Below are 22,164 nucleotides of genomic sequence, written 5' to 3'. Positions count from 1 at the left end.
AAGGCATCTTATACCCCAAGCAAATGCGTAAGGAGCGCTTACAAAGCGAAGATTAATTCTTTCCCCAATAAACTAAGGCATCTTATATACCCCCCCGCCCCCCGCCCCCCCCGCCCCCCCCAAAAAAAAAAAAAAAAAAACTAAAAAACCTAAGTTCCCAGTTGTATCAACCTTGAAGTTCAAATAGTTGATAACCATGAACAAATCTTGATAGTTGTATAGAAATGAGATTGTGCGTCTTCACGTTGGTGGCTGCCACATCCCAGGTTTGAATGACTGACCAGATCCTGTAGGTTCTGTAGACCTGAAATAAACATCAAAGGAATATGTATTAGAAATTGGATCAATTCCCAAATATATACATGAAGACATTTACAAGTTATAATTTCTTTAGTAGGAACATTCAGCACAATGCGTCAAGACTTAGACAGCTCTTGCCGAATCAGCTCTTAAAAAGGACAGTAAAAATTGCCACATTGCACTTCTGAAGATTTTAAATATACCGCAAAAAAATGAAGGCTATAAATGTGATCAGGTTTTCTGTAAGAAGAAAGATAACCCCTTACAATCATGAACTTCTTCCATGCACATCTTGTCAGTAAACAAAGATGCTAAGTGGTTACTCACTAAAAAGAAAAAGCCAAAAGCAAGAGATATGTCTTATAATCTAGATAAAATTGTTTCTCTTCAGGATACATACACATGACTTATTTATGAGGTGAGAGCTCAATTTACTAGGTCAGCTACCAAGAGACATACCAATGATGAGACCCACCTCTTTCTAGTCACATCAAAGGAAGTGGACCTCACCATTTTGACTCAATAGTTCATTTTCCTACGGCTAAATTGTACTTGGATACCCTACTATTTCCCAAAAAAGCACCTATATACACCAAGTTTCAAAACGAGGCTAAAAAAAACCCAAGTTGTAAAAAAAGTGCAGTTAGTTACCTTCTATTAACTAGCTGCAAGAATATTCCAAAAATATTTTCACAGTGCTGCCTCATGTGACTAATTTACTTACCAACAACACTCAGCTATTGTATTAATTACCGGTTTACCAACCCTTTTCTCATATTAAATATCATTCCTCTTCCATCTTAATCTTCTTCATCTTCTTCCATGTAAACACAAATTCCATTTTCCCCCTAATTAGACTTCCATGCTATGTCAAAATCGATCAAAGGAGGTGGCTTTACCTTCAGAAACAAATCAGAGAGCCCTAAACCTTCAAAATCTGAGTATCTTCCTCGGTTCCTCCAATTTGAAACCATAGAATTGGGACCATCTGCTACAGCTCGTTGTATTCCTCAACCAGAACTCAAGGAGAGAGAACGAGAGAGATTTTAGACATGAAAACTAAAAAACCCTAGTTTTTCATTGTGGAAGTGGGAGAGAGAGATTTTGAGAAAATTAGTTGTAACTAGGGGTGCCAAACGGTTCGGATATATCCGAACCGATCCCCATCCGTATCCGAACGAATACGGATATGGTAGGCTAAATTTGAAACCGGGCGGATACGGTAACGGATACGGATATGGTTTCGGATTTTTTTTCGGATACGGATTCGGTAACGGATATAAAGGGTTGCGGATACGGATATCCGCAATATAATAGTGATTCGGGTAATCGGGTCCTAATGTTATAGTTACAAACCCACTAACCCAAAACCAAAACTAAAAAGAAAAAACCCTAGGCCCTCATCCTCACTCAGCCCTCAGGAGCAGGCCGCCTCCACTCTCGAATCTCGATCCAGTGCTCCACACGGACCACACCTCCACGATTCTCCACTCCAGCGACGGCGGCGGGTCACAGCTGGTGATCTCAGGCGTCGGTGTGCGCTGCTGGGGACAGTGCTGCGTACTCGAGGAACCCTAGCTTCGGCGATGATGTCGTCATTGTTGCGCAAGTGATGGTCCATTTTAAGCTAGGCCTTCATTATCTACTACTTGTAGAAATTACTGTTTTGGATACCCATGGCGGCCGTGGGGGGATTTTGCGAAATAATGTTATTTGTAGAAGTTATTCATTTGGATTTCTGTAGAAAAATTAGGAGACTGTAATGATGAGTTCTGCTATCTGCTGATTTCTACTTATATTCCTTTTAGATTTTTGTATTGCGTGTTTCCTCACTGTCAGTGTCATTTCAATCAGACCCCTTTTCTGAAATTTTATTTTGGTCTAATAAGGTCAAGTAGTATTCCTCATTACCGGTTTGATTTTGGGTGACATATGCTCGGTGGTTTGTGATGAAGATTATGTCCCAGTAATAGGTTCTACATTTATGTGCTGTAACCTTATTCATTTATGTGTCGTTTGCTTGCTAATATTGTCTTAGGGCTTCTCATATTCAGATGATTTGAGTACTAACATAGTTTGATTATTCACTTGTAATGATGTTTCTGAAATGTACGACATTGAACTATTTAAGTTAGCTTTATGAATTGTCCTTGACAGGAGCTGCATTTCTTTCATGAAGTTTGCCTATGCTTTTGCGTAGCAAATACTGGTTTTGATTCCGCAAACTGTTTTGATTCCGCTTCGTCTTTGTTTGATCCGCCGTCTTCTGCATAAGGTCGAATTGAAACTTTGCTTTAATTCATTGACAATATCTTCTTTCATATGTGTATAAGATTTTTGTATGAAGATTATAAGTCCAATAGATTTATGTCGAATATCCGTTTATATCCGTGATCATATCCGATCCGATTCTCAAATATCCGAACCGTATCCGTTTCCGATAAATGCGGATATGGTTAAGGTTTTTTCTTACCGAGGGTGATTCGTATCCGTATCCGTATCCGTTTATAAAAAGCGGATATGAATATGGTAAACGTCATATCCGAACCATATCCGCTCGATAACACTCCTAGTTGTAACTATAAGGTTTTGGGGTTTTTAAGCTTTAACCATGGGGGGTTATTTAGGCAGAGAGTATTCTATCTTTAAAGGTTAAATTTAACATCGTTAAGCAAATTCACACGGCAAACAACTTACGGTATTTTTTTGCTCCATTTTGAAACTTGGAGTATATAAATGCTTTTTTGGGAAACAATAGGGTATTTAAGTGCAATTTAGCTTTTTCTTAAATGAGGTGCCAGATCCAATACATAATACACGTACATGTACCTGTATATGTTAATATCCAAAATTTATATGGTTTTCACTACGAACTTAACTTACACAAATAAGCTTCTTATATTACACATGAATTAGGTTCTAGACAATAGATTGTTCCTAGCCCTGGGTATTCACATGCCAAGGCTAGATTTTTCATGTTAGGAAGGCATTCAATGAAAGTAAGCATGTAAATGTCTTCAAGAATGTGAGATTTTTCCATGATGTTCAGTGAATTTTTAAAATAAAATGACAGTGAAATCGTCACTACTCCAAACTTACAACTTCCTTTGTGTAAGAAAGGACAAGTTCAATAGATAAATTAATGGTAATAAAGAAAGAGTTATTATGTGTTGCAACAATATCTAAATTCAGGTTTGGGAAGTTTTGTGAGCATAATAAACCATACCTATCTTCAGTCTTGGTGTCATCATTTGCAGTTGATCCCTCATCTCCTATATTACAAAAGGAGGAAAATATGCATGTATTAATAAAATAGCTGATAGTAAAATATGCAACATGTAAATTTGACAGTATGATAGCTCTAAGGTAACAGAGAATCAGAAGAATGTTTGTTCCTTGATCTGTGACCTTAGGCTTTTTCACATTGGAACCAAAGGATTCAAATCCTCTCACCTTCCTTTGAGAATAAGATGATCATGTTCCTAGTGGTAACTATCTACTGCTTCTGGAATGATTCTTTCTAGTTGTAAATAAGATAAGTATATTGCATTAGTAGTTACAATCAATTTAATTGACCATGCCAAAGCAATGGGCAGAGAGGGTTTAGGAAGATGATCATCCAATCACTATGAGGATCCAAATGCAGATTAAATATTTAATACTACTGAATACACACATATATATGTATTTAAGTATGTTATGTATGTATGTATGTATGTATGTCTATATGTGTGTGCATGTATACGTATATATATACATATACATATATTTATATGTGCATATAGATACATATTGTGATGTTGGGCAATTAAAAGACAACATGTGAAAATGAGGGTGGCAGAAATGAAATAGTTAATACACTACGAAATAGGATAAAACATGTAGGGGATCGTGACTTGATTCTATTGAGGACAAAATGAAAGAACATCAATTGAAATAGTTTGGCTATGTGCAGCAAAGCCCATAAAATGCACCAATAACGAGAGATGATAACATTACAACTACTGAAGCAAGAAGGCTAGAGATGGACCCAAGAGGACTTGGTTGGAACCAATTAACAAGCATATTGATGCAGGACAGATTCAGATTTGAATCTTTATAAAAAAAAAGATTTCATGAAGATTTGATCAGATTTAGTTCAAGTAGGATTTTATGATTTTATTTGATTTTATCCTTTCGTTTGGTTAGGATATTATCTGATGTTCTCTTCTTAATTAGGATTTTATTTATCTTCTTAGTTTTTCTATAAATAAGATTGTATTTTTTTCATTTGAGGAGGGAGAAGAGAAGAATGTATATAAGAAATTTGCACGTGTATTGCAACTAGTATTAGGCATGTGAGGTGCCCGGGTGTGAGGCCCATATTATTATCTTTTATTATTCTTAATGAAGAGTCTAATTTTTTTATTTGTATTATCGTTTTATTTGATCCAAATAAGTTCTATCAAAAATCTCCATCTTGTTGTCCCCATCATTTGGTGTTAGAACCGAAAAAATCCGCTTTTGTAGCTTCGACATCAACGATGTCACAATTCAAAGTCCATCAATGCTATGCAATTTTAAACTAGAGGATAAGTTTCTTCAAGAGGGGGATATTTGACGCAAGACAAATTCAGATTTGAATCTATAAAAAAAAGGTTTCACGAAGATTCAATTAAGATTTATGATTTTATTTGATTTTATCATTTCCTTTTGTTAGGATCTTATCTGATGTTATCTTCTTTTAGTTAGGATGTTATTTGTTGTTATCTCTTCTTTAGTTAGGATTTTATTTTTCTTAGTACTTCTATAACTAAGATTGTATTTTTTCATTTGAGGAGAGAGAAGAGAAGAATATTTGTGAAAATCTGCATGTGAATTGCAGCTAGTATTAGGTATGTGAGATGTTGGCATATGAGGTGCCTGGGTGTGAGGTCCATATTTATATCTTTTCTATTATCAAATGATGAGTGCAATTTTGTTATTTGTATTTCGTTTTATTTGATCCAAATAAGTTCTATCAAGAATCTCCATCATGTTGTTCCCTGTCATTTGGTATCAGAGTAGAAAAAAACCACCTTTGTAGCTTCGACATCAGAGATGCAGCAATTCAAAGTCCATCAATGCTATGCAATTTTCAACTTGAGGATGCGTTTCTTCAAAAAGGGGAGATTTGATGCAAGACAGATTCAGATTTGAATCTTAAAAAAAAAGGTTTCATGAAGATTTGATCAAATTTAGTTCAATTAGGATTTTATGATTCTATTTGATCTTATCATTTCCTTTGGTTAGGATCTTATCCGATGATATTTTCTTTTAGTTAGGATGTTATTTGCTGTAATCTCTTCTTTAGTTAGGATTTTATTTTTCTTCATTTTCTATAAGTAAGATTATATTTTTTTTATTTGAGGAGGGAGGAGAGAAGAATGCTTGTGAGAAATCTGCATATGAATTGCTGCTAGTATTGGACATGTAAGGTGCCCAGGTGTGACTATATCTTTTTCTATTCTGAAATGAAGAGTGCAATTTTATTATTTGTGTTTTATTTTATTTGATCCAAATAAGTCCTATCAAGAATCTCCGTCTTGTTGTTCCCCATCAATTGGTATTAGAGCTGAAAAAATCCACCTTTGTAGCTTCGACTTTAGCAATACAAGAATTCAAAGTCCATCAATGCTATGCAATTTTAAACTCAAGGACGCGTTTCTTCAAGAGGAAGAGATATGATGCAGGGCAAATTCAGATTTGAATCTTAAATGAAGATTTGATCAGATTTAGTTCAATTACGATTTTATGATTTTATTTGATTTTATCCTTTCCTTTGGTTAAGATCTTATCTGATGCCATCTTCTTTTAGTTGTTTGTTGTTATCTCTTCTTTAGTTAGGATTTTATTTTTCTCGGTTTTTCTATAAATATGATTGTATTTTTTTCATTTGAGAAGGAAGGGGAGAAGAATGTCTGTGAGAAACCAAGAATCTCCATCTTGTTATTTCCCATCACATATGTTATTGATTAAATTAAAAGATGAGATAGACCTAAATCGAATTGAAAGGAAGATTAGGATTTGTGGAGCCAGCCTCCAAATTTTGGGATAAAAACTGTCGCTGTTGCTGTTGTGTGTCTACACACAACACACATACATAGCATCGACACACACAGAAGTATAAATAAACAACTTACGAAATCTTAAGAAAACAATAGCATAGTACAACGTTATTAAAAAATGAAACATGTGAAAGGCTAGAAGGATAGGTTCAAGCAGGAAAAAAGTCATAAAAGATAAAAATTCCAAGTGACCATAGAGATCAGGCATTAGTTTTCTGAAAAGGAAAGAACGAGGGTGGAATCTAAGCAAACTGTTTAGCATGGCCAAAAAAAAGGATCATCAGTATTTATAAGTATTCTGCAATAACAGTATCATGTAGCCACCAAAAAAGATTCAACCAGAGAAAGCATACAGTGCACTACAAAAAGATAAAGACTCTACCATTCTTGTGGCCAAAGGAAGCATCAGGGAACTGTTGGATGAAACTCCTAAGATCTGGTGATCCATCTTTCCCTGTATTTAAGTAATGATTTAGACCTAACCAGTTCATATGAGCACTTCAAATGATTTCTAGATAATACATCTAAAAGAATATCAAATGAAATTGAAGGGAAAAATATATAAAAAATAGCATAAGGTTACAACTAGAATTGGAGCTGTGGAGCATAAGTGCATAACATTTGAAAATTCCAATTAGTAGTTATTTTGGCATTTTGATATACTGAATAAAGCTTTCATATTGTGAATCCATCATCTCCCATTTTTTTCCAGATGCTAACTCAATCTACATAATTTTTAAAGTGTAAAGCTCCTGCAGAACTTTAAACTTTGTCTGAAGTGAGTTAAATTTTTACTCTCAATTGCCTTTAAAATGCAAAACAAAGTTACTTGATTAGTTATATAGCCCTGGATAGGAATTAGGAACTAACTCAAAGGGATAAGAGTCTAAGAATGTTCCCAATTATCCCAACCTGATAGGGGCCAAACAGGACTAGGTCCGATATCCCCAGTCTCGATTTCGGGTTGGATAAGATTAAATTGAACCAGTCCTGGCCAGAATATGAATAATCCAAATCCAATTCTCTCAATTCATTCCTCAAAGAATCAAATACGTACTGATTCTTTCCCTTGCAAAGAAATACCCCATTTGCTTCTTGAGAAGATATGGGAAACATGCTTAATATCATTTTATTGAATAGTTACCTCACTTCCTTAACCTAAAGTAGGTAGGACAAAGATTTACGAAAACTAGAACTGGTTCGAGTCAACTTAAATCATACCCACTGTATAAATATTATGAGCTAATTATGCTTCATTGTGTACGTGTGTATATGCACATATTATTTAGTTAAATTAAAATAAGTTGGTAAAGGTTTTCACTTGTAAATATCCCATAAAAATAAGCAAATTTTTTCCCTTTTAAGTGTAATAATTTTTTGGATGCTCATCCAAAATAGTTACATAAATTATTTATAATTCATAAGGAAAGAGTTGAATGAATGAAAATACATAAAAGGACTAACGTAACTTTTAAATATGATTCTTAAGTATACAGTAATTTTTATATCACAAGTAGTCACGTTTAATTTATAGTTATATTCTTTCATTATACTGGATCAAACCTCAAAGATGAAACAGAACCAAGATGTGATAAGCACTTGGAAGGGTATGGCTCATTACTCTTTCTAATATTAGAACCCGAAATCAACAGGTATCAAGAAGACAAACCCGATCACAAACGGGCCTGAATCTAATGCCTTGAGGGTAGGGTAAGAATACCCAACCTAACCCAATACCAGCCCTATTCGAAGGCTTTACGCAAGCAGACGGTCATAAAGTTAGGTTAATCCTTTTGTAGAAACACCTCAGCTCATATAGTTGTACTCCGTTCTCAACCCATGCCAATAAAAATGCTAGATGGCTATAATGATGAACATTGCAACAAAAGATATTACTAATCGGTCAATTGGTACCAAGTTCCAACGTTTCTGGATATAAAGAACATCTTTTCGGTCCTAGTCCTGTCACTTTTGACATAAATGAGTAGGTAATTATAATCAGTAAGTTTCTGCACTTTCGTAATTTGGGTCAAATGAATAAAATTTACCAATTCAATGCAGGAAATATAGCTGATTAATCAATGAAAAAGAATATAAAGCACAAGAAGGTACTGAAGTATTTCATGTGGATCAAACGGATGCATGCTGAATCACCAATCATGTAGTTTTTCCAACGTCCAGTACATGAACAACAGAAAGAGGTTAAGCATGCACGTGAACGTCACCTAATTTCTCATCTTTCCGCATTTGAATGTTAGGATTGAGCACAGCAAGCCATGTTCCCCGACTTAGTTTTGTGACAAATGCCAAATATTTACTTAGATAAAATGCAAATGGAAGAAGTGGTATAAGCAACAAAAAATGGAAGAAGTGGTATAAGCAAATGGAAATGGAAGAAGTGGTATAAGAAACAAAAAAAGTTAATCTGTAAATTTAAACTTTTATGCAATTGTGATATTTTCTCTTTCCTCAAAAAACCTTCTGATGTTTTCTCCGGATTAAAAGCTGCAGAATTTGCTTCAGGAGTCAGAAATTGCTCAATGAGCATCAAATGCTAGAAATGCCAAACAATAATTTCAATGAGATTACTATATTTCTATTCTTGTGTGGATAGATATAAAAAAATCAATACAAGGATTTCATTACAACACTTAACTAGTAACTACAATAATAAAGTGTGTATTGCATTCTATTTTAAAGTGCATTGCTAAGTAAATGACATACCAATATTTTTTCTCTGATGAGGATAAGCACCACTTGCCTTCTTTTCTTCTTCTTGTTTCTTCAAAACTTTGACAAGAAACAATGAAAATTTAAGAAAGAGCCGCTAATGATGCAATAACCACTTACCTACAACTGAAGAATTAGTTTGGCTTGAAGGTATAAAACAACTTTCTTCAGATAAAAAAGTATGTATAAACAATGTTAACATGCATAGCATGTTGGTTAGGAAGCAATAACATTCTTAAGGTATGGTAGCCAAGCTGCCAAAGTACTTACAGGTTGATAAAATTGAGGGATGCATGGAAATTAGGTCATTGGCATAAAAATGTCTTTTATATATCTTTCTGCTTTGATAAATGCAAAACTATGAAAGGTTATCATTTACTTGCATAACGAACAACTGAAATGTTATTGCTGAAATTGGTACATGGTGGAATGATTGAAGAAAGAAAACTTGATTATTACATTTAACTAGGGCAGTTCAACCATAACCTCTAGTTTGGTTAGTGAAAGTACTGAAACATAATCTGTTACTAAAGGTTCCATATATAGTCGAGAATTTTTCTCAAACTATATAGTCAAGAGAAAGATATCTCTTATGATGTAGCTGCTCGCAGACATTTTCATGATTGATCTTAAAATATGCTAGTAGACAATATTTGATCTTAAAATATGCTAGTATATAACTAAGAAGTTACATACGTAAGACATTTTGTTTAACGCGCTCCCGCATAGCCTCCAGCTGAACCATTTCCTGCAGATGTATAATGACTATTAGAAGCCGACAAATTAAACCTACTGCATCTCAAACAAGAATTTACCAAGAGTTTAACCCACTTGTAGTTGTAGTCAATAATGAAAGTTAAAAGCAAAAAGAGTACCAAATGGCGTCCTCAAAATTTAGGATCATGATTAAGTGGATGTCTTGAGCCTATTCATATGCCAGTTCTAGTGTCTACTTAAAGCAAGTTGAAACTTAGGAAAGGCTGTTGGCCTTCTTGTTTTGATGATGTTTAAACAAACAATTTACTTCTAATGTTGTTTGTCTAGTGTTTGTGTTTTGTATTTATCCTAGGCAAACAACAAGTTGGAGGTTGGATGGATTGCGCTTCAACGATAATATCTAATGGAGGTTGGCGGAATAGTAGGTGAAGCTATGTACAATTCAAGTTGAAGATCCAAGTTCAAGCTTCATCCGCAAGTGTACCAAGTTGAGCTCATTGAAGACCTTCATCACGCTTGGGTAATCTAGTTTAGGAGTTTATATTATGTGTGTTAGTACTTTAAGCTCAATCATATAAACACACACATTTATTGATTTCCATGTATATATATAGTTATATATATACATATATGTTTTGGTTTGATAGTTTTCAAGTTTTACTATGAAACAATTAAATATAATTAGAAAACATATTTTAGTTTCATACTCATATGCATATATATGATTTCATCAATATCAATTTATTTAGTTCAACGAAATCATGTTTTAGTGCATTATATGTGTATTTTGATAAAATACTACATTCATTGTTTATAGACTTCATAACAATAGTTTACATCCTTTTTCAAGTCTATAAAATCATTTTGTAAAGTTTCAAAACATGGTTTAGCCAAAATGTCAAAATTCATATGTTTATATTTTCATGTTTTGGACTATTTTGCAAAATGATGATATTTCTCATTTGGGAAGTCCTTTTAGAAAACCAGTTCTTGTAGCATGTGTATTATCATGTCTATGATCATTTCCCAAAGTTTCATAATTTTTGAAATTTATTTGATATTTTTAAACAGTGTTTTAAAATCAGCAAACTGTTTTCAAACCTGAATTTTTTATATATCAGTTTGCGGTCGACCGCCACGGTCGACCGCCCCTGTGTCTTTTGCTAAGTGGGCTGCAGAAACTCTCGCGGTCGACCGTCACGGTCGACCGTCAGCTCGAATTTTCCCACGGTCGACCGTCAAAATCTCTGAAAAATTCTCAGCTTCGAAAGTGGCTCGCGGTCGACCGCGAGATTTTCATCAGATCCTTTCCAACGGCTATTTCTTGTTACCATTGGCTGGGGCTTTTTTGTCATTTGTTTGGGGTTTTTGCTGTTGTTTTCTCTTCCTATATAAACCCTCAAACCCCTTTTATCTCAGTAACCCAATGGATAGTTTTAAAGAAGTTTAAAAGAGTTTTGAAAAGGTTTTTAGTTGGGTTCAAAGTCTGTTTGGTTTGTGAAGATTGTTTTACAAGTGGAGAAGATCATCTACAGTGTTTGAACTTCATTTTAATCCTCCTCTCCAACTTAATTTTCAGAGAAGAATTCCTAAACTCTATTTCTAGCTATTTATTGATTTGTTCATAATTTCTATATGCTAGATTTTAATTGAGTTTAGTTTTGATTTTCTTATTGCTTACACACACAACCTTTGAGCTTATTGTATTTACATTCATAGTATAATTTAGGTTGTGGGGAGTTGTAACAATTGAGTGTGAGCTTTCATTGTGTTCTCATCTATTGTAAAGAACAAATTTATTATTTATTATAATTGTGAGATTGTAAAGTTTTCGGTTAGCTAGAAAACCGAGTGTGAGGAGTGGAGGTTGATCGGTGAACGTTAAAAACCGACATTATGAGTGTGAGTGTATATGTTGTTCGGTGAGCGTTGAAAACCGACACTGTGAGTGATTGTGAACGTTGATCGGTGATCGTTAAAAACCGACATAGTGTGGTTGTAAACGTTATTCGGGTGAGCGTAGAAAACCCGGTTGTGATAGTAGATTTCTCCCCGGGAGTGGGGAGCGGAGACGTAGGACGGAAGGTCCGAACTCCGTGATCATTTGATTGTGTTTGAGTGTGCTTTGGCGTTTATTTATATTTGTGCTCATTGCTCATATCGCCATTGTCTCATTATTTATATCATCCACTATCTTGTTTCATTTTGTTTACCCTTGTGTTTGTTTCATATCCTTGCATATATATCTCATAGTATATCTCTTTACTATGATATATTTCATTGTTCATATTGCCTTATCCTAGCTAATATATCTTATTGCATTTCATTCTTGCTAAGATATTCTGTTATTAGTTTTAATTGGCATAAAATCGGATTAGATTAGCATAAGACCCTAATCACCCCCTCCTCTAGGGTACAAAAAAGGCCACTTTATGGCCCATATTTAATGTGTTGGAATGTAAGAAAATTACAAAGTTTAGGTGCAGCAGTTTCGTACATACAAAAACAAAAAAATTATGTTCTAGATTCGTGTTAGAGATCAGGGCTGCCCACATAAAGTTAACAAGAAAGAGTTATCACACTTCATTAGTTATCTCCTGTGATTTAGTTTTTCTTCTGCTACCATCTAGTTATGAGTTAATACAGTTTGCAGTTCAATTTCTATTTGAAAGTAGACCCTTGGTTGAAGAACAAGATATGGATTACAAGTTGCAGCTCAGATCAGAAAAAACACATCATGTACAGTATACAAGAAAAGTGACTAAGCCTACATGCACACACATCTTAGATATTCTCAAATTACAAGAAGAAACATGAACATGAGCCTGTGTTCGCTGGAGCTTATTCATACTCATAAACGATCTTTCTAGCCACTAAAGATTGGAGCAGGGGGACAATCCCAATTTGATAACAAGAATAATAAAAAATTCTTGACATAACAGGGTCCTGATAAATTTTGAGGTAGCAGGACGCTAACTGAAAAGGACTTGTTTTCTGTCAGTTGCACCACTAATATGCGTGAATTCAACTCATTGTAAGTCCCTTGATGAGCATTACTTGGGTGCTTCAATCAGAAGCTGTACCCATGGACACATACCCGTACCAAAACTTCTTGAATATATGCACACGCTTGTTCAAGCGTATACTTAATTATGTAATACATGTTTTAATTTAAATACTCCACATATAGTTCTTGGACATATCTTCTACACTTCACATCTATTTCTTATATATTCATCTAATATAAATGAAAAAACAATATTGATCTTATGTAAATTATTAATTTTAATACATATAATATATATAACATGCACATATATAGCTGTGTCCTCCTACCCACCTTTTACAAGTTTGTCGTGTCCCGTACAACTCCACCGTACAACTCCAGTACCCATACCCATACAACTTAGATGAGAAATCACAAATATTAAGAGGAAAAGTTGATGGATAACGCATGTTAGAGGAGGATTTAAGAGGCAGCTCACACTTCGATTCTTCATGCAGTGGAGTTTAGAGCTGAGGCAATGAATAAAGATAGTGATAGAACCGGATCACAAAATTTATATACAGTTCAAGAACTTTGATCATCTAAATTATTGGATGTGGACTGTTCAATTTTTATTTTATTTTTTGTAGGTTAAAACAAGGGCGGATCCAGAAACTTTTGTCACTGGGGGCAAAACTACAAACATAACTAGTTAATGATACTTTTACCTAAATGTTAGTAGCACTAATATTAAATATGGGAGTTTATTTTTAAAAATATGCATGACTAGTGATGCAAGACAAGACTCAAAGAAACTTTATAGATAGAGTTGTTAGAAATTCAAATTGTATTTTTTTTTATTTTACTAGAATTTTGGATTTTATTTGGTTAGATTTTAAATTTTTAAACTTTAATTTTTGGACTTAGTTAGAATTTTAATCTAGTAGGACAGGGTACTTGTAGTAGGATTAGAAGTTTGTTTGAATTTAAATTCTAGTCTTTAATTTTAAAAGCTATGATAGAAAATAAAATTTTATAACCCTATAAATATATAGGTTGAGATTTCATTATAATTAGCTGATGAAGAAAATTCTTAGTTTTTATTTACTTATCAGTTGAATCCTAGCCATTGATCCTATGCTCAAACATAATTCAACCGGTCAGTTGATCACCTATTGTCTACTATCCAAAAAGGGAGGACAAAGAAGAAAAGAAAAGAAAAAATACAAAAAAAATTTATCCACATGACTGCTTCTATCATTCCTATAACTAAATAAGACAAAAAAGGCCAAATCAAATGCCACCTCACTACCAAGCACAACTTTTTGTGCTTAGAACCAAGCATACTCATTTCTCTCTCTCTCTCTCTCTCCCCTATTCAAATTTAACATAGATCAAATCAATGCAGCATATACTGTATAGTGATGGAACTGCAATAAGCTTCACTTAATTTCTAAAGGTATATAGATATGCAATAAGCTAAATATATAAAGAATAAAGATTGAGTAAATTAAACCATGTAACTTCTCAAGCTTCCGTAAACATTTTACAATACCAACCAAAGATATTTTTCTTGCCTGTGGAGTTGGAGCTTTCTTCCTTTGGCCATTCAACCAGCATATCCACTCAACTACACCACAAGAAGTAGTTAGATCTCAAGATTTACTCGATCAAGGCCATGTACTACATAGCGAAATACAATACATTTATTTATGTGAACAAAGAAATGGCTATTGTCTTGGTAAAAACTAATCTAACTATTTAATGACCTATGATGAAAAAATCCTGGCACACTATTACAAAGAAAGCACCTACTTTATGATTTGTTCAAACCTACCTGGTATAGCTGTCGGATCTTCCTCGCCTTTGAATATCACCCATCTTTTCTCCTTCACTGTAGAATTACTAGGAAGTTAGAAAACATGACAACCTCTGTCAAGTATAATTAATAATACTTAATACTCATCCAAAATTTTATTTAGGTATTTGAAATGATTTTAGTATTGCTAACAACTTAATGGCAATAATAAATGAAGAGAGAGCATAAAAATCCAGTACTCACTCAAAAGAAGGAGCATCTTTCAATTCAAAAGCTTCACTAAAATAAATACTTTACTAATCCTCATTCAATCATCGCATTTGAAGTCGATAAGATAACGACATAATTTCATCCAAATAGACTTCTGTTTTATGGAGGAAAAAAAAGGAGCAAAAAATACCTTAAGCAAAGAACATTGAAACCTGACAATAGATCAACCATGAAATGAAGAACTGTGCAACATCAAGCCTTCTAACACAAACTATTATTTTAAAGAAAATAATGGGTATGAGATTGTAGCTCATTTTGTTAAATAAGCTGTCAAGAGGTAGCCATGTGATGACGCCCACCCTAAAAGTTACATCAAAAAGTGTGGGCTTCACACTTCTATCTCTTGGTAGCTCATTTTGCTATATATATTCACCACAACATAGTCATCAAACCCATCATAAAAACATAGTATCAAAAATGCCTATTGTCCAATAAATCAAATGAAATACGAAATCTAGTTCCAAATTCATGGATCGAAAAATAAAATCTATTAATAATGAACTTTCTTAAAGAAATAATCTATGATTATTAAAGCTGTAAAGAATTTTTTCATGTCATAAAAAGGTTAAAAACAACACTTATATATCCAACCTATTCGATAGATCTAATCAAACATCAAAACCCAGGTCAAATTCATTGTATAACTAAGAATCACTAAGATAGTATAAGGTGTTACCTTACACATCAGATCCCTCTTAGTCAAATCCACAAACAGCTTCTGAGCAGAAATTGAAGAAAAGAACTAGATAAAATAACCATCACCATTTCATAACCATACAAAAATGATTTCTAAATCAACAGAAACCCATCAAGATAATCAAGAATTTATGCAGCAGATTCAATCAAATTACGACCAAGAGAACAATAATCATATAATTCAACACCTAATTAACCAAACCAATTCACATTAACATCGAACCATGTATTTTATCAAGAACCCAGATCTCAGATTCAGTTTATAACCACAAATCACCGAGATAACATAAACTACGCGGTCAAACCTCTGAGCATTGAATTCAAGGAACAACTAGACAAAATAATCATCACCATTTCATAATCCTACAGAAACAATTACTAAACCAACCTTTTCCCATCAGAATAATCATTAATTTATGCAGCAGAGTCAGTCAAATCGCAACCAAGAAAACAATTACCATACAATTCAACACCTAATAAACCACAAACAATGAATTTAATGGAAAACCAAGATCCCATTATAGCTCCAATAACATAGGATTTTAAACAGTAAAAAAATTCGAGAAATGGGTCGCAAGAAAGTAAAAAGAGAAAGGATGAAAGAGATCAATGAGAGAGCGAGATGATTACTGATTCCATCAACGTCCTCCACTCTAGTGAAGTAGCGGTTTCCCGCCTTGTCAACGCCGGCGAGGGTTTTTAAGCTGAAGAAACCCTTGAGCTTAGATAACAGTTTCGCCATTTCCCTCCCTCCTCGATCGATCGCAGCTCCTGAACGCGAGAGAGAGCAGTTAATTTCACATGACCCCCTGAAGTTTGGAGTGTTACAAATTACCCCTAAACTTTGTTTTATCTAATCTAATCTAATATAATATAATCTAATCATACTCCCTTTAAAAAAAGGAGTTGTGGAAAAACTTTCCAATGACTATATTACCCCTATTTTTTTAATATTACATTCTAATACTAACTAAACTAAATTAATTATCATTGTTAATTAATTATATTATATGTCACTTTAAATTTGCATAATTTGGTCCCTAGAACTTCCAACGCTATTATAAAACTCTATATCATATTAACTATTAGTATTGTATGGTAATATATTAATAGATAATTATATATCAATAAAGTATTTATGGAAAGAGGATAAAACATAGAATTGTCCTAAAATTATACCATGAAACTCATATAGGAAAATTACAAAGAACATTCTTATGTTTAGGTAACAAAACAGAAGGTACAAACATTAAATTTTCGAAAACATTAGGATATTTAACTGCATCAAGATACGTTATCTAAAATTTAAAAAAAAAGTGCAGCAAGATACAAGTTGAGTATGTAAATATAATTTTGGTAAACTATAAGGTATTTAAGTTCAGTTAAGCCTACAAAAGATTTGATATCTTTGTTATCCACAAACAATAGTATATGATCCAATTGATAAATAATATTCATCATACAATATTAGGCGAGATGCTTAGCTTATATTTATACAGTAGATGAGATGTGAAAAAAGTAAAGCATCATATTTTGAATGAGTCTCAAGATTTTGAATTATTTCTTGAAATTATATACTTTGCTTAGAAAATTTTAGAAGAGACTTTTGAAGGACTACTACAAAGTGTTGAACATCAAATAAGTATTTAAAAAACAAAATCCATGACATCGGGTTGCAAAAATCAGGGATATTTATGTATGTAATACTGGGTGTCATATTAGATAACATTCATACATAACATGACATTGTAATATGTAACCTAACATATTAATAAATTTTAAACATAAGAATTTGCATCAAGATATATGCTTGGGAGAGCCTAGAATGGAGAGATTTGGGAGAAGAATTGTAGCCTTCGTGGGTTTTACGGGTTTCGATTTTATTTCCCAAACACGATCCAAACCCGAGCCCACAATCAAATTAATAATGACATGATTTTCTTGATATCTTCAAAGGGATATATCGGTCATATTTTCAATAACAGAAGATATATCAAAAAAATCAATAAACAAAAGAAAATAATATAAAATATTACAGAAATAAGGTCTTTAACCCGATATATTGGTCGATATAGCGATATATTGGTCGATATAGCAATATATTGGTCTATATTTAATAGAGTACCTATAAGAGCAAATATGTAAAGGTTATTTAGATATTATTGATTTTAAATATCCAATGATTCTATGTTACTCCCACAAATTTTTGAAATTGCTCATAATTTTAGGGACTAATATTAAATTATTAAAATTTTGAGGGACAAATTATAAATAAGCCATATTTAAAAGAAGTGTTAATTTTTAAAAACCCTCTCAACTATGGGGATTGTATTATAAAACCTACTCAACTGATTCAATTTGACAAAACCCCATCATTATGTGGGGTGTTATAGATTACCCCTCTTAATTTTGGTACAATTTTAGAAAACACCTCTCAACTATAGAGTGTCTCATGAAAACTTTCCTAATCTTTAGCACTTCTATCAACAAACCCCCTTAAAATAGTTACTTCGATATGTGATTTGGACAAAATACCCTCTTAAAAAATAATTTTAATTAAAAAGAAACTCTCAACCAATAATAAAAGGATCACAACCAATTAACAATTCTTTTCCCCTCTATATCACCTCTTTTATCTGGCAAAAGCCAAGGTAATTCTTTTATGATTGATTGATATTTTAGTCTTTCCAAGTCAAGTACTTGTCACATAATAGATAAGACTCAATAATGTTAGTTTTTAGAGGTTAGGTTTAAGTGAGAATAGTTCACTAGGGTTAAATCAATATTTTTTAAATTGAGATGGATTATCTACAAAACACCCAAAACTTGGCAGAGATTTACTCAGTTTTAAATAGTTTTGTCGGGGGGAGGGGGGTTGCCATGCCCTTCATAGTTGAGGGGAAGTTTTCTAAAATTAACTCTTAAACAAAAGCACAACTTAAGGCACATGTGATATTAATTTTATAAGAGTGGAGTTTATAGCAAGTCTATCAATCAATTAATTGGTTTGGGTTATTTATCCTTAAATTTATCCTACACATCAACTCTAAAAATCTTTTGCTATAAGAATCTCTAAGAGAAATTTAATATTTATTTAGGATGGATATATAATCCTTCTGATTCCCCTTGTCTTTCATGATCTGTAATAAATATCATCATCAATTTAATAGCCCTACTAGCTACAAATTAAACTCTAACCATTCATATCCCTAACCTCTCTAGGATCATTTCCTATATAATATCCGATGATTATACAACTCAATTCACATTCCCAATCAAACAATCAAGCTCCAATTTCCTATATAATATCCGATGATTATACAACTCAATTCACATTCCCAATCAAACAATCAAGCTCCAACCTTTTAGTGTAATCTCTTACTCTCTCTCCCTCTCAAACTCTCTCGTAATCTCTGGCCTCCTTCGAACTCCTTCAACAACGATCTCCACCTCGTGACCTTTGCAACTAGCCACCGCAGTCCCGGCTAATTTCATCATCAAAGCCTTCTTAAAACTCATTAGACGTTAGCCCCTAAGGACTCGAGCTCAATAAGGAACAAGAAATCCCCACGTGAACCGGTTCAAGTTTTTTTGGATTAGTTGAAGTCTAAGGCAAGGTTTAGGGTTGCGTAAAGCGCTCCGTAAGGAACGAGGTACTTAATTAATCTCTGATCACCCTCTAGTACTATCCTTACCTAGCTAACTACCCGGGTAAAAACTTTAATCTTTTCACTTTAGGAGTTTTTGGTTAGGAGCTGGTCTAGTTGAGTTAGGCTAAACCCTAGAATTAGAGTGATTGAAAAGTGATTGCTTTGATTTATTTTAGTTAGGATTTTCCTTCATCCTTTTCTTCTCATAAAAAAACTAATTTTCTTTCTTTTCTTAAAAAATATATAAAAAGAAGTTGTTTTGGTGTATGCGAACGTGGGTTCGGGATACTTCTCATCGTTTAATCCGTGTTGAACCAATCAAGAAATGGCAAATCAACCCGTTCTCCAAGATATGTGTCATCCCACTAGAAATGCAATCCCTTCTTGCATTAGGCTCCCCGAAGAAAATGGAACAAATTTTGAGCTTCGACCGTACTACATAAACATGCTTCCCAAATTCCTCGGAAATGAAACTGAGGATGCTTATATTTTTATCTTGGAATTTGAGGAAGTATGTATTATGATCAAAATGAGAGAATTAACCGAAGATGCAATCAAGCTCAAATTTTGTCAACTTGGGATGAATTTGTCATTGTTTTTCTCAAGAAATTTTTTCCAATTCATAAAATGGTAAAGCTTAGGAACGGTATTCAAAACTTTAAAATTGTCCTAGGGGAGCCATTCTGGAAATATTTTGACCGATTCAAAGATCTTCTTATCCAATGTCCTCATCATGGTCTCAAGAAATGGCGGTTATGCCAAGTCATATATGAAGGATTGGACTATTCTTCAAAAACATCTTTAGAATCAATGTGTCAGGGAGATTTTATGAGGAAAAATGCTGACGGAGCTTGGAAATTTCTAGAGAGTTTATCCGAGAAAACCATGTAGTGGGAACACTGTGATGACAAGGTTTCATCAGTTCCCTAATTTAAATCTAGTGGTCTTTCCTTAGAGTCAAACATTGCTTCTGAAGCGAAGATGGCGACGATTCTACGGAGGTTAGAAGCCTTAGAAATTAAGGAATGCGCTCCGGCTCAAATCAATAATGTTTCTACCCTGGGATGTCATAACTGTCAGTCTCCTACCCACGTTTCAGAGGAATGCCCTCTTTTAGGAAACAACCATGCATTAGAACAGATGAACGCTGCATTCCAGTATTTTAGAAATGATCCATTTTCTTCAACCTATAATCTAGGTTAGAGAAATCATCCTAACTTTGCATGGAATCAAGGAAAATCTCCCGAAAATCAAAACTTCATTCCCACGTCGAACCTACAATTCCCTAGGGGAAATACACTTCCGTTCAACACATCAAACAATTTTTAACAAGCTAACCCGACTTTTCCAACCCAACATCCTTATCCTCACCAGCCTACAAATCCTTCAAATTCTGATCATGACAAACGTCTGAGTGTCTTAGAAAAGGGTTTAGAAGCTATGATCAAAGCTTCTATACAAACTACCAACACGTTGACCCAATCATCCACCACTCTAAATTCCTTCATGTAAACAATCGGCCATGTGCTCAATTCGAACACTCAAGCCATAGCCCGGTTAGAAACCCAACTTGGGCAACTAGCCACTACCGTGAGCGAGAGAGAGAAAGAAAAATTCCCGAGTCAACCTGTTAAAAACCCTAAAGATAATGGATCTACTTCAACCCAACCAGCCTATGTGAATGCAGTTCACACACTACGATCAGTAAAACAAATAGACAATCAAGTTAGAACGCCACCGGATCAAACCCCTTCTCTCATCCAACACATTCCTTTCGATGACCAAAACACTGGACATGAGATTGAGCCCGATCTAGATAGGTATAGGCTCGTTGCCCCCTTTCCAGATAGTCTCAAACCTAGGAAAAACTCCCCGCAGGTTGAGAAAACCCTCGAAACGTTTAAATAGGTCAAGATCAACATCCCTCTCCTAGATGCAATCGAACAAATCCCCTCTTATGCAAAGTTCTTGAAAGACTTATGCACTAAGAAAAGAACCACCAATGTCCCCAAGAAAGTCTTCTTAGCTGCCAACCTCAGTGAAATTTTTTCGAAACCCATGCCGTTAAAATATAAGGACCCTGGTTGTCTCACAATTCCATGCGTCATAGGTAACACTCATATTGATAAGGCACTTCTTGACTTGGGAGCCAGTGTCAACCTCCTTCCTTATTCAGTCTATCAATAGCTAAGTGCAGGAGAACTTAAACCGATAAGATGCACTTTACAATTAGCTGATAGATCCGTAAAAATTCCCAAAGGAGAGGTAGAGGATGTTTTGATCAAGGTTGGAGAGTTTATTTTTCTTGTTGATTTTATTATCTTGGAAACGCAACCCGTTTCTAATCTCAAAAGTCAAATTCCAGTCATTCTAGGAAGACCATTATTAGCCACCTCAAATGCTTTGATCAATTATAGAACTGGGTAAATGAAACTATCTTTTGGGAACATGACTGTTGACCTCAATATTTTCAACCTAAGGAGGCAGCCTAGTGATCCATTTGATCAATCCATGGAAGTGAAATTCATTCAGGGAATATCCAGTGAGCAATAAGAGGGAGAGTGTGAGTCAGATTCAAGTGCATCTGACTTAATGTTTGTGGAGTCTTCTGAGGACGAACTAGAGTTAGATCCACTGGTCAATCATGTTTCTATTGTTGGCTGGCAACGAGAACCTTTGGAGATAGAACCCCAAGTCCAGCTTCGCCCATTTGTGGAGGAAACCCCTAAGTTAGATCTCAAACCTCTACCTGAAAATCTAGAGTATGCGTACTTAGGGGAGAACGAGTCTTTACCAGTCATCATTTCTTCTGACTTAACTACCAGTCAAAAGGAAGCTCTCTTAGATGTTTTAAGAGAGAATAGGGAAGCCATTAGATGGACCATGGCTGATATAAAAGGGATTAGTCCA

At 34.2% G+C, this 22,164-nt stretch overlaps 1 protein-coding gene across 2 annotated transcripts; it reads right to left on the bottom strand.

The window, feature by feature from the left end:
* On the bottom strand, positions 140–16,407 carry LOC109822877 (mimitin, mitochondrial). Of its 2 annotated transcripts, none has more exons than XM_020389138.1 (8): positions 16,235–16,407; positions 14,657–14,713; positions 14,379–14,449; positions 9,813–9,864; positions 9,111–9,176; positions 6,769–6,840; positions 3,527–3,572; positions 140–304 (listed from the first exon to the last, which is right to left on the bottom strand). In XM_020389138.1, exons 1-8 carry the CDS (start codon positions 16,344–16,346, stop codon positions 241–243), a joined length of 540 nt encoding a protein of 179 aa, XP_020244727.1. In that variant the 5' UTR covers positions 16,347–16,407; the 3' UTR covers positions 140–240. The 2 variants fall into 2 exon arrangements, with proteins under 2 accessions (XP_020244727.1, XP_020244728.1); XM_020389139.1 differs by having other exon boundaries at positions 14,397–14,449.

This window comes from Asparagus officinalis, chromosome 8 (genome assembly GCF_001876935.1).
Source record: "Asparagus officinalis chromosome 8, Aspof.V1, whole genome shotgun sequence".
Taxonomy (NCBI): domain Eukaryota; kingdom Viridiplantae; phylum Streptophyta; class Magnoliopsida; order Asparagales; family Asparagaceae; genus Asparagus; species Asparagus officinalis.
Note: the sequence above shows the minus strand (reverse complement) of the source record. Positions and strands in the feature narration are given on the sequence as shown.